Source organism: Podarcis bocagei (genome assembly GCF_964188305.1).
Source record: "Podarcis bocagei genome assembly, chromosome: Z".
Taxonomy (NCBI): Eukaryota; Metazoa; Chordata; class Lepidosauria; order Squamata; family Lacertidae; genus Podarcis; species Podarcis bocagei.
Window position 1 is genome coordinate 8,978,162 of NC_138140.1, and position 16,592 is coordinate 8,994,753.

The 16,592-nt window shown below is 45.2% G+C and overlaps 1 protein-coding gene across 3 annotated transcripts in view; it reads right to left on the reverse strand.

The window, feature by feature from the left end:
* Positions 1 to 4,387: 4,387 nt before the first annotated feature.
* The window catches only part of LOC308579019 (syntaxin-binding protein 1), a 66,333-nt gene continuing 54,128 nt past the window's right edge, over positions 4,388 to 16,592 (reverse strand). For 2 of the 3 annotated variants that reach the window (XM_081179762.1, XM_081179760.1), the window contains 4 exons: positions 16,003 to 16,088; positions 14,729 to 14,883; positions 10,610 to 10,741; positions 4,388 to 7,601 (listed from right to left, as the gene is read on the reverse strand). In XM_081179762.1, coding sequence (XP_081035888.1) covers positions 10,632 to 10,741; positions 14,729 to 14,883; positions 16,003 to 16,088 — 351 coding nt within the window. In that variant the 3' untranslated portion in view covers positions 4,388 to 7,601; positions 10,610 to 10,631. The remainder of the gene's footprint in view (positions 7,602 to 10,609; positions 10,742 to 14,728; positions 14,884 to 16,002; positions 16,089 to 16,592) is intronic. The other variant, XM_081179761.1, reaches the window with a different exon arrangement.

Consider the following 16,592-nt stretch of genomic DNA (forward strand, 5'->3'; position numbering starts at 1 on the left):
ATATATATATATATATGCAGGTTTTGGTGTTTTCGGGTATCTTCCCGTGTAAGAGTTGGGGTGTCTAGGCGACGTTTCGACGAGGTCTCACTCGTCATCTTCAGGCTGGTGCTTTCGGCTTCTTGTTACTAGAACAGAGCAGGATCTCAGTGTTTGAGTTCCTATAAATACTGTTGAGGGGGTGTGGTGTATAGCCTCCAACGTTCTGGGCAGAGAGGAAGTTCCCAGGTTATTGTGCCTTTTCTTCTTTTGTTCATTAATTACTTGAGGGATATCTTGAGTGATTTCTTGAGTGATATTCTGAGTACCACTTAGGAGGGTCATTAGGTGTGGATTAGTTGCTAAAGCTTTCGTGTCTTGACCTCTTGAGCTTGTGAAGAGTTTTTCTGAGTTTTTCTGAGAAGAGTTTTTCTGAGAAGATGGCTGTACTGCACTTAGTTGTGCTCTGGCTTGGCTTCGTGTATAGGGGCGAGCTGTGGTTTTGTGCCCTGTGCCAGCCAGATCTGTGTAGGGATTGCAGGGGGGTGCAGCATCCGGAGGTGCCACTATGGTTTGGCTACTGGATGGTATCTGTAATTTATCTGTGGAGAGGGTCTGGGTTTGGGTCTGGTGTGGTTGATTGGAGATGGCGTTCTGTGTGCCTCTGGTTCTGGTGTCGGTTTTTGTGGGGAGGGCTAATTTCCAGATGTCTGGCAGGCGGGACGTGTCGTCACGCTTGTTCATGTTGTGAGGGTGTTTCTCTATCTCGATGGCTTCCATGATTATTCTCTTGTGGTGATGTTCCATGTTAAAGAGCAATTTGGAATCTGCAAAATTAATTTCGTGTCCTGTTTCTTTCATGTGTTGGTAAAGAGAGGAAGTTTTTTCTTCTTTTTTGACGGCATTCTTGTGTTCTGCGATACGTGCATTTATTCGTCTGTTTGTTTGTCCAATGTACGTGGCTGGGCAGACTTTGCAGGGTATTTCATAGACCCCTTGGTTTTCTAACTGGATTTTATCTTTTGGGTTTCTGAGGATATTGGCTATTTTTTGGTTGGTGCAAAAGGCTGTTTTGATATTGTGTTTATGGAGGATTTTGCTAATTTTATCTGTGGTGCCCTTGATATAAGGAAGGAGGGCCATGCCATTGTTTTCTTCTGTGTCTTGGTTTTTGGGGGGTGTTTCTTTTTGGATTAGCTTCGTAACCCTGTTTTGCTGGTATCCGTTGGCGATTAACACATTTGAGAGATTCTGTAACTCAGTTGTCAAGTGGTCTTCGTCAGCCAGGCGTTTGGTTCTGGAGATGAGAGTCTTGGCTACGGAGTTTATTTGTGCAGGGTGGTGGTGTGATTGTGCATGTAAGTAGCGGTTGGTGTGTGTTTTTTTCCGGTAGATAGTGTGTCCTAGGGAGCCATCAGGTTTTTTGTAGATTAGGACGTCAAGGAAGGGAAGTTGGTTGTTGGCTTCTATTTCCATAGTGAATTGTATTTTGGGGTGTAGGCTGTTGAGATGTGTGAGGAAGCTATCTAGTTTTTCCTTCCCGTGTGGCCAGATTACAAAGGTGTCGTCAACATATCTGAGCCAAAGTTTGGGTTTGTGTCCTGTCTTGTCTAAAGCATTGGTTTCAAAGTGTTCCATGTACAGATTTGCGATGACCGGTGAGAGGGGTGATCCCATAGGTGCTCCTTCTATCTGTTTGTATCTTTGTCCATTGTGGATGAAGTACGTGTTGGTTAGGCAGTGGTTGGTCAGGTCCAGGATGTATTCGGGGGGATTGTATTTGTTTTGAATGGCTGTCAAGGCTTCATTAATGGGCACTTGTGTGAAGAGAGATACAACATCGAAGCTCACAAGTAGGTCATCGGGATGTAGGTTTTGCTTCTTTATTGTTTCTATGAACCCAAGATACACAAAGAAGGAACACCACTCAGACCAATAGTCAGCTCCATAGGCTCACCTCTACAAAATCTCGCTAAATTTCTCGCTAAGCAACTTCAGCCCTATGCAGAATCTATCGCTTCACACGTTACAAACTCCTTCCAGTTCATAGAAACAATAAAGAAGCAAAACCTACATCCCGATGACCTACTTGTGAGCTTCGATGTTGTATCTCTCTTCACACAAGTGCCCATTAATGAAGCCTTGACAGCCATTCAAAACAAATACAATCCCCCCGAATACATCCTGGACCTGACCAACCACTGCCTAACCAACACGTACTTCATCCACAATGGACAAAGATACAAACAGATAGAAGGAGCACCTATGGGATCACCCCTCTCACCGGTCATCGCAAATCTGTACATGGAACACTTTGAAACCAATGCTTTAGACAAGTCAGAACACAAACCCAAACTTTGGCTCAGATATGTTGACGACACCTTTGTAATCTGGCCACACGGGAAGGAAAAACTAGATAGCTTCCTCACACATCTCAACAGCCTACACCCCAAAATACAATTCACTATGGAAATAGAAGCCAACAACCAACTTCCCTTCCTTGACGTCCTAATCTACAAAAAACCTGATGGCTCCCTAGGACACACTATCTACCGGAAAAAAACACACACCAACCGCTACTTACATGCACAATCACACCACCACCCTGCACAAATAAACTCCGTAGCCAAGACTCTCATCTCCAGAACCAAACGCCTGGCTGACGAAGACCACTTGACAACTGAGTTACAGAATCTCTCAAATGTGTTAATCGCCAACGGATACCAGCAAAACAGGGTTACGAAGCTAATCCAAAAAGAAACACCCCCCAAAAACCAAGACACAGAAGAAAACAATGGCATGGCCCTCCTTCCTTATATCAAGGGCACCACAGATAAAATTAGCAAAATCCTCCATAAACACAATATCAAAACAGCCTTTTGCACCAACCAAAAAATAGCCAATATCCTCAGAAACCCAAAAGATAAAATCCAGTTAGAAAACCAAGGGGTCTATGAAATACCCTGCAAAGTCTGCCCAGCCACGTACATTGGACAAACAAACAGACGAATAAATGCACGTATCGCAGAACACAAGAATGCCGTCAAAAAAGAAGAAAAAACTTCCTCTCTTTACCAACACATGAAAGAAACAGGACACGAAATTAATTTTGCAGATTCCAAATTGCTCTTTAACATGGAACATCACCACAAGAGAATAATCATGGAAGCCATCGAGATAGAGAAACACCCTCACAACATGAACAAGCGTGACGACACGTCCCGCCTGCCAGACATCTGGAAATTAGCCCTCCCCACAAAAACCGACACCAGAACCAGAGGCACACAGAACGCCATCTCCAATCAACCACACCAGACCCAAACCCAGACCCTCTCCACAGATAAATTACAGATACCATCCAGTAGCCAAACCATAGTGGCACCTCCGGATGCTGCACCCCCCTGCAATCCCTACACAGATCTGGCTGGCACAGGGCACAAAACCACAGCTCGCCCCTATACACGAAGCCAAGCCAGAGCACAACTAAGTGCAGTACAGCCATCTTCTCAGAAAAACTCTTCTCAGAAAAACTCAGAAAAACTCTTCACAAGCTCAAGAGGTCAAGACACGAAAGCTTTAGCAACTAATCCACACCTAATGACCCTCCTAAGTGGTACTCAGAATATCACTCAAGAAATCACTCAAGATATCCCTCAAGTAATTAATGAACAAAAGAAGAAAAGGCACAATAACCTGGGAACTTCCTCTCTGCCCAGAACGTTGGAGGCTATACACCACACCCCCTCAACAGTATTTATAGGAACTCAAACACTGAGATCCTGCTCTGTTCTAGTAACAAGAAGCCGAAAGCACCAGCCTGAAGATGACGAGTGAGACCTCGTCGAAACGTCGCCTAGACACCCCAACTCTTACACGGGAAGATACCCGAAAACACCAAAACCTGCATTCCTGTACCCGTGAAAATCTACGAAAGCAAATATATATATATATATATATATATATATATATATATATATATATATATATATATATATATCACACCAAAAACAACAAAAACACATCTAAACAAAAGGGAGAGAAAGAGATACCTTGAAGCGGCTGCAATGCTAAATTTAGAAGGGGAAGGCGGGGGGAATGGGAGGGTGCAAGAAAAGGTTGGAGAGCTGGCAAAACAGTTACTGATGCAAAATGACCACAACCATTGCCCGAAAAACAAATATATTATGGGCAAGGGAGGGGGGAAATGGACCACAAAAATAGTAGCGAACAGAAAGAGTATTTTCTTCTCTCTGTTGGGATATTCTAGGAAGAGACATTAATGCCCTGGGACAGGTGTAAGAGGGACAGCCCAAAACTGCAGGGAAGAAAATACAGTTTTTTAAAAATATCACAGTAAGCGAACACAACCATTGTGGGAGTCAAATGAGAAGAGGACACACAAGGAAGACTCGGTAAACCACTTTACTTCAAGCTTGTTAGGACGACCACAATACACAATTATTTAATTCATATACATACAGTCTGCAGGGGGAGCAGAAGGACCGGCAAAGGGATCTATAAATGCAGAACAATTGGGGATTTTTGGCGCTTGCCACAGCCAGCAATGTTTCACTACTGGATGATGAGAGATAGAAAGGGGGAAGGAATCCAAAGGGTGCAGGGCAAAATTTAATGACGAGAAATGCCATTGTTGACGGCAGGAGAAACGAAACGCTCCAGCTGAGGTTAAGCTTGAGCTTTAGTCAACATGACGCCCCACAGACTGTGGGGACTACATTTCCCAACAACACAGGAAGACGGATGTTGTAGACTGCATATTGTGGGCTACAGTTCCAATCAGCTCCCCACAACCACTGTGGGCTGATGGTCATTGTAGTCCACACTATCTTCAGTCACTATGTTAAATAGGATAGTAATGTTGCTCACTCAAATCCCATATTAGCTCAATAGACATAGAAGCACTTAAACTGTGGCTGCCTGGTTGATGATGTCATTTCCCAAATCCGTTTTGCTACTTCCAGTTCAATCCTGAAATATGTCATGTGTTTATTTTTTATTTTTGCTCCTAAACAAGCCAGGAAGAAATTGGGTACAATCCAGCCCAGAGCTGAGGAAGCTTTTAAGCCCATTTAAAGCTCAATGGTATATTCTTTGTTGGAGAACAACCACAAGGGAGTGCTGTGGGGCCAGAAATGATGTCTGTGGGAAGCATCTAAGTCCCACACAGAGGAGATCCATTAAAAGGAATGTACCTAGGTTGGTCATGCCACCAGGTTTAATGGGTCTACTCTGTGTACTCTGTGTAGGACTAACATTGGATACAGCCTCTAGTTTTCACGGCAAAGATCCTGGTCACTTTGCCTTTGCCCGGGGCAGTGATCTTTCATCATTCTCTCAAAAATGTATTTCCCCTTCCTGACAGTTTTCAAGCCACTTGAGCTCCCTCAAGTCACACAAATGGGAGGGATTAAATGATTCACAACAGCTGACACATTCAGCATCATGCAATCTACACCATGCAGTGTACATCTACACCACCCAGCCAGTCTGTCATCTGTCACTGAAAAGAGAAAGCTGTATAGTCTTGGAGTCTCCTCCTTCCTTAGTAGGCAAAGCAAGGAAGTGCCAACATTGCTTACTACAGGGGCCGCAGATGTGCTGTTGGATGTAAACTCCCATCAGCCCCAGCCAGCATGGTGATGGGAGTTGTAGTCCAGGAATGTCAATTCAATGCAGCACAATGCAGATTTCTGCTTTGTGGGCAGGACAGTCGGGTTGGAGACAGATAAAAGATGATTAAAAGAGCGGTGCAAAGAAAGTAGGCCTCTCTGCCCCACACAGCAATGTGTGAATCTGCCAAGCTAGAAGCAAAAGTGGGGTGCACAGGATGTGTAGCTTACATCCCACAAGCAGCAAACTCTCTTTCAAACTGACATCAGCTTCTCTAGAGCCTGTGTTAAGGAATGCAAATTCCAGGGACTCTAGACATGTGCTTGCAAGAGTACAGGGGGCAAAGCTAGAAGGACAGAGGAAACAAGCTGACTATACTACACAGCGTATCATTTTACATGAGCTGCGGCCGCCTCCAGAGAATCACGGGAATTGTGGTTTCAAGACAACTTTGCTCTCAGCAAACTACTGAAAGGAAATTGACTCCCAAACCAGAACAAAGACTATTGAATGAATACACCATTGCTAGCTGTTGCCTTATGCTTTCATGGGCCAGAAAAGTCTGGAGATCCCGATAGATCCTGCCCAACCAGGGCCTGCCTTCTGGAAGCCGGTTAGAGGAAGCATCCCAGAACCAGAAAATCCTGCCTGCTATTCATTGAACCGTGAAATCAGAGACATACTGTGGTCTAGATGTTAAAGCGCTAGAGTTCGTATCCCCAGTCAACCACAATCTTACTGAGTGGTGTTGGGTTTCTCACCATGAGTAAGACAGACCTTCCTCACAGGGTTGTTGTGGAGATAAAATTGGAGAGACAGCCCTGGGCCCTCAGGTGGAAGAATGTGATAAATAATATTACAGAATTCACAAGCGAACTCTGCCTCGTTAAAGGTATCAGCAAAGTGCTAAAATAAAGCTCCTTCCTAAAGAAAAAAAAAAACATTTGCCAACATGTTTCAAACCAATTAAAAACCAGAGGTTGGTCTCCAAATATGCTTGTGTTGAAATAAATCATCATTCCTGGGTGGGATAAAGAAGATCTAATAAGGAAGATTGATCCAGACATGCTGGAATTGCAAACCACAAACACGCCATTTAAAATATTGCTCCAAAAAAGTTGGAAAAGGTCAGGGGTGAAGCAATTTAAAAAAACAACCCAGAAATGCACCAACCACCTACACACTGATAAACTAAATAAATATGAAAATTGAGAGGACAATCTCAACAACAACAGCAGTAGCAGCAGCAGCAGGGAGGACGAGGGAGGACAAGGAAGGTCAAATGACAGTCATTTCCAAAACGCAAGCAAAAATCCCAATACACAGTGGGGGGAAGAAGAGCATTCCTTTCACAGTTTGCATCTGAAGTTAGGTACAAGATCACATAGCCATAAATAAGTCACAAGCATTCGTCCATCCGGGCAGAAAACTAAAACCAGAACTAAAAGGACATCATCATTAAAAAATAATATTATCAGCATCGTCGTCATATAATCGCCATGGATGAAATGATGGAAGTTTAGTTTTTGGTGGTTTATTTTGGAGGACACATATGGAGATAATATCTATATTATAGAATATATTATTTTTCTTATCTTTCTTTTTTCTTTTCTCTGTCTTAGAGACAATGGAATTTCCCCACCCCAAACCCTTCTCTTATTTACCTTCGTTTCAAATGTAGGATGGAAGGGGAAACCAAGACGAATAAGAAGAAGGTGAAATGGAAGCAGTCAACAAATTTAAGTGGGGCAAGGATCACCCCAGAGCTGGAAGGAAATGGGATGCCCCAAATGTCATGTCACTGCTTTTTTGATGATGGTGTCAAGGAGGGAAGGGCAGGAAATGGGGGAGGAGAGAAAGAGGGGAGGGTCTGTGTGTTGGTGTGTGTGTGTGTGTGTGTGTGTCTGTTTAACTGCTAATTTCTTCATCCGTTTTATTCAGTTTCTTCAGAGTGTCCAGCAGTTTCTGTGGGGTGAGGACGTGAGTAGAGCCTGCAAATGGGGGTGGGGGGGAGTGGGAGGCAGGGAGAAGAGGAGAGAGATGCATATTAGAACTCCCACCCTGAAAAAGGCATCAGAAAAGGGGGAGGGGTTGACATCTATAAGGGCAGGGGCCTTGGTGACCTGCTGTGGGTTTGGGTGGGTGGGGGTGAGGGTGGGGGAGGCGCTATTGCACCCACGTCTGAGCAAATGCATGTGCTAAGGACTGCCTGCCCCACCCCCCAACAACAACAAATCAGGCAAGTTATTATCAAAAGTTTTTAAGAGGGGCAACATGGTGGAACAGAGGGTCAAAATTGATCACCAACACCCATAAGCGGCATACTGGTGATGTGGTAAGTTAGAGCAGCAGCCACTGTGTGGGGGAGGATTTGTGAACCCCCTTATCAGGTGGCCCCAATCCATCCCCTTCTACACCAGTTTCTGTTATATACATAGGAAAAGAAGAGAGAAGAATTGCAGACACCGCCCCCCTCCCTGACACTCAAAACCTCTTACCTGCCACGGGGACAGCGTACCAATTTTTATTTTTTATTTTTTAACCACTGGAAGAAATGCTTGCAAAAATGTTAAGCCTATGGAACTACGATTCCATCTAGTGCAGGAAAAGGCAAGGCGAAAACCGGAAACGAAAGAAAGAAAGAAAAAATATAGAATACCAGATGGAGGCTTTGTAACCCCGTGAGTTAAGTGTGGTGAAGGAATGATGCATATGGTATGCTGGAGAGGGCAGCATAAGGCCATTGACGTCGAGGGCGCAGAGATAGATAGCGAAAGCAAGGCAGGAGTGGCTGTGTGGCTCATGAGGCCCTGGCATGCATTGGCAAATGGCAGGCTGTCAGATAAAAGATTGCCTCTTCCTCTCCCTCCTCAGATGGGAGGGAAGAGCCAAATTTGAAAGAAAGAAAGAAAGAAAGAAAGAAAGAAAGAAAGAAAGAAAGAAAGAAAGAAAGAAAGAATTGCCTATACTTGAAAATGTGCATGTATATACATATTGAGATATGGTGAAGGGGGTTGAGAGGAGTCAGGGAGAGTGAGATACAAGGAATATTGCAGGAGCCTTCAAGAGAAAGTCCATGTCACTGAAGACAAAGAAGGAGGGGGGATCCATGATGACCAGGGGCCCCTTGGAGTGAAGAAAGAGAGAACTCTCCTTCCTGTAGCCCCAGTAAGGTAGAGACGCATCAGTGGGTAGGGGATTTGTGCGCCCCTTAAAAAGGCAAATTTTCCCAGAACTGCCAGTGGACACTGGTAAGGAGCTGCTGCTCTTAAAACTGCGTTGTAAGAGCTGCCACTTCTTCAGAACATGGGATCAAGCTTGCTTTTTCCTCTGCTCTCCCACCGCTTATTTTATCAAGTGCCATGGTGTTTTTCAGATTGTCTTAGATGATGATTCTTGTAAGCTGCTCTGGGAGCCTTTGGAGGTATAAAATGCTGTAAATAAATATGTAATTATGGCTACCCTTGACCAGAGTGTGTGTTAGGAAATAAAAACTGCAACAAACAATAAGATTCTAAGGCCTGCTGACAATTGGGACACTCTGTGGGCACAAATGAGGATGAGTGTGTGTGTGTGTGTGTGTGTGTGTGTGTTTGGTTTGTGTGTGTGTTGCTCTAGCCTTGCATCTCTATGCTCAAAGCATGGCAGCTAGGTCCAGTATAGCACTAAATGTCCATCTGGATTGCACTGGGGTCCTGCTCCCTTAACACCAGTGTCCCATATGCCAAGAACCCCACCTCTTAAGCAATGCAAAACTCACTAGCTGGCACCTCCACTTAACAAAATAAAAAATGATCCAAAGCAGGAGAAGTGTGATGAGGCTGTACCAAAGACCTTGGGAGGCAATAAGCCAGTCAGGACAAACAAGTGAACATACAGCAGCCATACAACCATCATGGCTATTGGGGCAGGAACTTGCAAGCTACAAACCAGCAAGCTTTTCAGAGGCGTTCCTTGCTTCTCTGGAGTCACTGACTTTCCCCATCTCCTGTTCCTCTTTGAGGCAGAGCAGGAAATGCAACTTCCTTCCCACCAGCTCAGGAAGCAGGAGCACCAAAGGACAGGCAAGCTAATTTGGCGCTGTAGGCAGAAAAAGCCCCACAGGGCCTCTCCCTGAGAGTGAAACAAAAGCAGGACTCTTTCATTCTATCTAGACCATGCAATATATTCTCCCATAACGAGGTGGGGGGTGGGGGAGAGGGGCTCCCAAGGGGCAGCTGACCCAGCCCTCACCACACCCCCTGTAACAGTGACAGCTAGGCAGGCGTTTTGGCTGATGAGAGCAGGCAGAGAGAATGCACTGTAGTAAAAGCAAATGCCCAGCAGTATTTTCATGAATGTATCAACTGCTCTGGGAGACTGTCACTGGAACTTTAGCAGGAACAGTGTTGAAAGCCAGGTGATGGGAAACCTGTGGCCCTACCGACATTGACTCCAACTCCTATAGTTCCAGACCAGCATGGCCAAATAGTCAGGGATGATTAGAGTTGACAGGTTTCCCCACCTCTGCTGTAAGCTTATTAACACCTTTTTAAAAGCCAAAGAATTCTTGGCAGGTGCAACGCTACGATTTACCAAAATGGACTCTGAGCAAAAGTTAAACAAGTTTCAAACCTGTTTAAATCTGAAGTGGCAAATGGACACTTCCCAAGTCTAAATGCAGCCCCTTTTCATTTTCATATTTTTTAAAAAATGGGAGTGTTGACATTTCCTTTGGAAATAGATCACCGTTGGTGGGAGGAATGGGCAAGTTCTGAATAAGAGATGGTGTAGGATTTGATGGAAGCAACGCTGGGCACATTTTCAAAACCGTTGTTTTAAAGACAGAAAAAAACCGCAAGCATTTTCTCATTTAAAGAACCAAAAAATGGACAAAGAAAGAAGGAAAGGAGGCGGGGAGAGAGAGAGATAGGAAAGAGAGAGAGAGAGTGATGTAATAATCAAAGAAGCCCTTCCGAGCGAGGGAAGAGTTTCTTTTTCTATAGTAAGCTGCTTTTACTTTTTATTGTTTTCTTTGGCTCTCATTCCATTGTTGGAGCCTGTTCCTCAAAAGATACCCTAGTGGAATCTCTGAAGTCGGGATGCCTCAGATCCATGAGAAATTTGGTGGGAGTAAGAATGTGAGTAGAACCTGCGGGAGAACAGAGTGTGGGCTGACTCCTTGCACAGAGAAAAACAAAAAAACAATTCAAAAGGGCACATGCTGAAAAAAGATTTTTCTTTTCCTTTAAAAAGGCCTTTAACATTACTTCATTATCAGCAGAAAGTATCAGTACAAAGAAGCAGAGTGAACATGTGCGAAAGAAGCAAATGTGGAAATGACAGACACACATACGAACAGAGAGACGAAGGCAGGTGGACAGTCGAGGAAAGCATCATCAAGGCATGCAGTGGAGTGGAGTTGATGGATCTGGGTTTTGGCAGTCACCACTGGGCCTCCAGGAACTGCTGTATGCAGCAGAAATGCGTTTGGGGTTCAAGTTAGGAATGGGCAAATCCATCAATTTTGGTTTCTCCTAGTTTCTCATTGTTCGAATCTTAAGTTCAGTTATCCACATTCATTTATAATTATTTTTTTTCATATAAAAATATGTTTATCTCATGTATACAAATTCAGATTTAGGTGTGAATGTTCCTCAACGCGCACAATTCTGTATGCAATTGTGTCCTAGAATGCATATTTTCACTAAGCAATTCCCTATGTAACCCATGCACAATTTACCCTAGTAGTGTATGCATTTTTGCAGACAGCACTTGGGCTCTCCTTCAGTGAAGGTTTTTAAAACAGAGGTTGGATGGGAATCTGTCAGGGATTCTTTAGCTGTGACTCTTGCATTGCAGGGCATTGCACTAGATGACTCAACTCTACAGTTCTATGATTCTATGAAGTTCAATCCTGTAGGGCAGTGTTCCCCAACCTTGGGCCTCCAGCTGTTTTTGGACTACAATTCCCATCATCCTTGGCCACTGGTCTTGCTAGCGAGGGATGATGGGAGTTGTAGTCCAAAAACAGCTGGAGGCCCAAGATTGGGGAACACTGCTGTAGGGTATTCTCTCATGCACTCTCATGCTGCAGAAATAAGGATTGACCTCCCTGCACATTCGCTGATGTGCAGGCAGTTCAGTCCTGCATGGTCACAATGTTCCTCCAACCCCAAGAGCCAATCTTGACAGAAGGGTCAGACTACCCCCTATCAGTTACCTGGCTTCATTGTGAGGTTGGATGACTGACTGCTAGGTGACCTGGCCCACCGGACCAAAAAGGTTTACAAACCCACCCCCACCCCCGGTTAGATGTCTCAAAATAATTCAGCTGAATGAGGGATGAGAAAATTCAGTTTGCATTTGAAAACTGGACTACTGAATTCACAGCTGCCAAAGCAATATATGAACCAGCCATCCTTCAGACTTGGGCTACTGCAATGCACTCTACATGGGGCTACCTTTGAAGGTGACCCGAAAACTACAACTAATCCAGAATGTGGCAGCTAGACTGGTGACTGGGAGTGGCCGCCGAGACCACATAACACCAGTCTTGAAAGACCTACATTGGCTCCCAGTACGTTTCTGAGCACAATTCAAAGTGTTGGTGCTGACTTTTAAATCCCTAAACGGCCTTGGTCCAGTATATCTGAAGGAGCGTCTCCATCTCCATTGTTCTGCCCTGAAGTTGCCATGGGTTGAACCTTAGACCTTCTGCAGGTGCTCTGTGCTCCTCTTACTGTGTGTTTGTTGTTTCTAAAAACCAAGGGCTGCATACACAACATGCATATAAAGTGCATGGCTGATCCCAAAGAATCCTGGGAAGTGAAGTTTAAGTGTTCTGGGAATAATAGTTTATGCCATGGATATAAGAGCTGCTGCTTTTATTTATACTGCTTTCAGTTTTGTTCTTTGTTTTCATCACTTGTGAGCCCCTTAATTGCCCTTGAGGCCAAAAGGCAATCATGGAAATGTTGGTCTGAATAAATGAACAGTTCTAGTTAACTAAGAGGCGGCGTGGAGATTGATGCCTGACACCCAGGAAGAGCATGAGATGGTGCCTGGTTCCTTGATGAACATTTAAAACATACACACACACACACCTATCACAATCCTAGATCAGACAAAGTGTGCATCGTTCAACATTAAAAGCTACATTTAACAGTTACCTGACATGTCACATGTACATACATACATACAAACATACATACATATACAGGCACAGAACAGTGAAGCCACATGGCAAACCAAGATATGAGAGTAGAGAAAGAGGAAAATAGTTATAAAGGAGGCCCACCTCCAAGAAGGGAAAAATCCAGTGAGCAGGTGGGGGCAAGGGATGCAGAGCTGTAGGGCTCCAGACATTTCTAGAATCTGGCTCTCATCAGAGGTGCATCCAGCACAGCCAATAGTCACAAATGATGGGACTTTGATTCCAGCAACATCTGGGGGGCCACAAGCTCCCCATGCCAGATTTAAACCCACACCTGTCCCCAGTCGTACATAATATGAGGCTGCAGGGTCCAATCATTCAATTGAAAGGAGTATTCAGATGATGGGAAATGAACCCTCCAGCCAGCACTCCCAATGGTCAGGAATGCAGCAGTTGCCATCCAGCAACATCTGGAGGGCCACATATTGCACACCCTAGCTCTAAGCAGCAGCATTCCCTACTGCATGCAACAGAAGGAAGAGGCATTCCCTCAGATTGGAGAACCTGTAGCAATCCAGATGCTGGGCTGCAACATTCAATATGCCAGAATGATTAAAGTTGCCATCCAGCAACATCTGGAGGGGCACAAGTCACACCATCCCTGGGATAGGCAGCTGTTGGGATGGAAAATGAGAGGCCTGGGGGTTAAGGTTGATCCAGAAAGCCTCTGTATTGGAAGGGCCAGCCCTAGACAAATTGGTTCCTCCTAGACCCGAAAACTCAGGGTGCCTATAGTAACCAAGGTTACTTGTTATTTTATTTTTAAGATACATTTTAAAGATACGGTTGGCTTTCTCCTCTTTTGTCTCAGTGTTGCCATTGTAGAACCTAGCAGGAAAGTGGGCAGGGAAAAGCAGAATGAATTGGCACTACCAGTAATTGGGCTCCAGCTCTTACCGTGGGCCTCTCTACCTTCTGCCCCACCAGTCCCAATGGGGTTTATCATTCACGTCCCCCTTGCAGGGAATAGATGCTCTGCCAGGGAACTGGAGAACCTTCCACCAGCATTGGATCCCCAACTTCCACAGGTAAGCCGCTAGGGGGGAAGTGGGGGAGGTGGAGCCAGATACTTGATAAGCAATTCAAACAGGCCCCATTTGAACAAGAACCATACTTGACTAGCTCCTGCCCACAATCAATCACACAGTTTGGGATCCCTTGCCACAGCAGAGTTGCCTGTGCAGGGACTCAATTATGGCTGCATTCACACCATACATTTAATGCACTTGTGTTGCCCTGTCTCAAACAGTAGTGGCTTCCCCCAAAGTGTCCTAGGAGCTGTATTGTGCTAAGGGTGCTAAGAGTTATTTGGAAACCCCCCCCCCCATTACCCTCCAAGACCTACAGTTCCCAGAGTTCACCAATTGTTAAACTGCCCTGGGAATTGTAGCTCCATGAGCAGAATAGGGGCCTCCTAACAACTAAACAACAACAACAACAAACAAACAACTCTCAGGGCCCTTAGCAAAATATACTTCTCAGACTTACGGACTCAATGTTAAGACCGCGTTCGTGGAAGACAATCTTACTCGGCTACGAGTGATTGCCAAAGAAGAAGATGACAAAAACACTTCTCAGAATTCTCTGGGGGAAGCCATGACTGTTTAAAGTGGCATTGTTCTGCTTTAAATGTTAAGGTTGCCTACATAAAAAAATAACAATGCTTTAGTTGGAACTGTAGGAGTTAGGGATGTGAAATAGAGATCTGGCTAGATCAACCATCGTTCAATGGGATCTCGCTAGAACAGGCCACCTGGAGACTGGATTTTGCCACAGGTGGGAGCAGATAGGGAAGGGATAAGGAGGAAGAGACAGACAGGTAAACAGACACAGAGAGACAGAGAAAGAAGAGGACAGAGAAGCTCATGATGGAGTGAAGAAAAGGGAGGTGGGGCCAAGCATGACTCTGCCAAAAGGACTCACCTATTAGCACCTCCCACTTCCCACTGGCTTGAGTCACCTCATAAGCGCAGCGCATCTCATTCAGGCCCACACCCCCCAGGATGAAAATGATGAGGCGGGGGCCACTCCTGTACTCCCCAGGAGCCTTGTTCTTGTGCCAGTGTCCATAGCGGGCACTGAATGCAGGAGAGAAAAGAAGGACAAACAAGGGGAGGCGAAAATACATCATGCAGAAGTTCAACAATTTTAAAATACATGGAATTGTGTTAACATGAACTAAATGATCCCGCCTAGGATTACACATCACACAAGCTTGTGAGTAGTCAGAAGTGACAGGTCACACATATTGTCCTGTTGCAATCCTTACAAACAACCCCCACAAGCCCATCTGCACTATACATTGACATCACTACAAGGTAAAAAAGAAAGGTAAAGGACCCCTGGATGGTTAAGTCCAGTCAAAGGTAACTATGGGGTGCGGTGCTCATCTCCGCTTTCAGGCCGAGGGAGCCGGCGTTTGTCCACAGACAGCTTTCTGGGTCATGACTAAACCACTTCTGGTGCAATGGGACCGTTTACCTTTGCACCATAGTGGTACCTATTTATCTACTTGCACTGGTGTGCTTTCGAACTGCTAGGCTGGCAGGAGCTGGGACCGAGCAACAGGAGCTTGCCCCGTTGTGTGGATTCGAACTGCTAACCCTCCAATCGGCAAACCCAAGAGGCTCAGTCATTTAGACCACAGCACCATCACTACTATTCCACTTTAAACAGTCATGGTTCCTCCCGTATCTAGTATTATGAAAAACAGGGAAACACCTCTCCCTATCCACTTTCTCCACACCACACATAGTTTCTATACACCTCTATCATGTCTCTTCTTACTTTTTTTTTTCTAAACTAAAAAGCCCCAAACGCTGCAACCTTTCCTCATAGGGCAGTTGGTTTGTCCTCCTGTGAGCTTTTTGCAGCTCTGCAAATGTCCTTTTTGAGGTGAGGCAACCAGAACTGTACACAGTATTCCATGGGTGGCCTTACCATCAGTGGGTAAAACAGCACTAAGACATGGGCAGCTTTTATTTGCAAGCCCTATTCCCAACATGGGATTCAAATTCTTCCACGCTTCCATTCCTTTAATAATGTGGTTGCTTTTTATGCTGTGCTTTCATGACAAGGCAGTGCAAACCAGATTGGAGGGGTGTTAGAACAGAAGATAAAAGGAGGAAGGTGCAACCCAAGGAATGCCTTTGTGGCTGTTGCCGGCCTGGGAGCGAGGTGTGAAGCCTTCTTCCTACCTGACCGCTGTAGTGCTGAAGGAAGCAGAGGATCGGGTGGAGATGTAAGGGTAGTGTTTGGTGTCCAGTTTGTCCTCAATGGCATCCTAAAAAGAGAAGAGCAGAAGATCAGCAGTTTTGGAAGAGCTTTCGTATGTGCATCCTAGTGAGCTAGCTCTAAGGTAAAGGTAAAGGGAACCCTGACCATTAGGTCCAGTCGTGACCGACTCTGGGGTTGCGGCGCTCATCTCGCTTTATTGGCTGAAGGAGCCGGCGTACGGCTTCCGGGTCATGTGGCCAGCATGACTAAGCTGCTTGTGGCAAACCAGAGCAGTGCATGGAAACACCGTTTACCTTCCTGCCGGAGTGGTACCTATTCATCTACTTGCACTTTGACGTGCTTTCGAACTGCTAGGTTGGCAGGAGCAGGGACCCAGCAATGGGAGCTCACCCTGTCGCAGGGATTTGAACCAGCAACCTTCTGATCAGCAAGTCCTAGGCTCTGTGGTTTAACCCACAGCGCCACCCGCATCCCTGCTAGCTCTAAGGATGAGCAAATCCGTCAACTCTGGATTCTCATTTCTCATTTCCAGTTCTCCACATTTCCACAT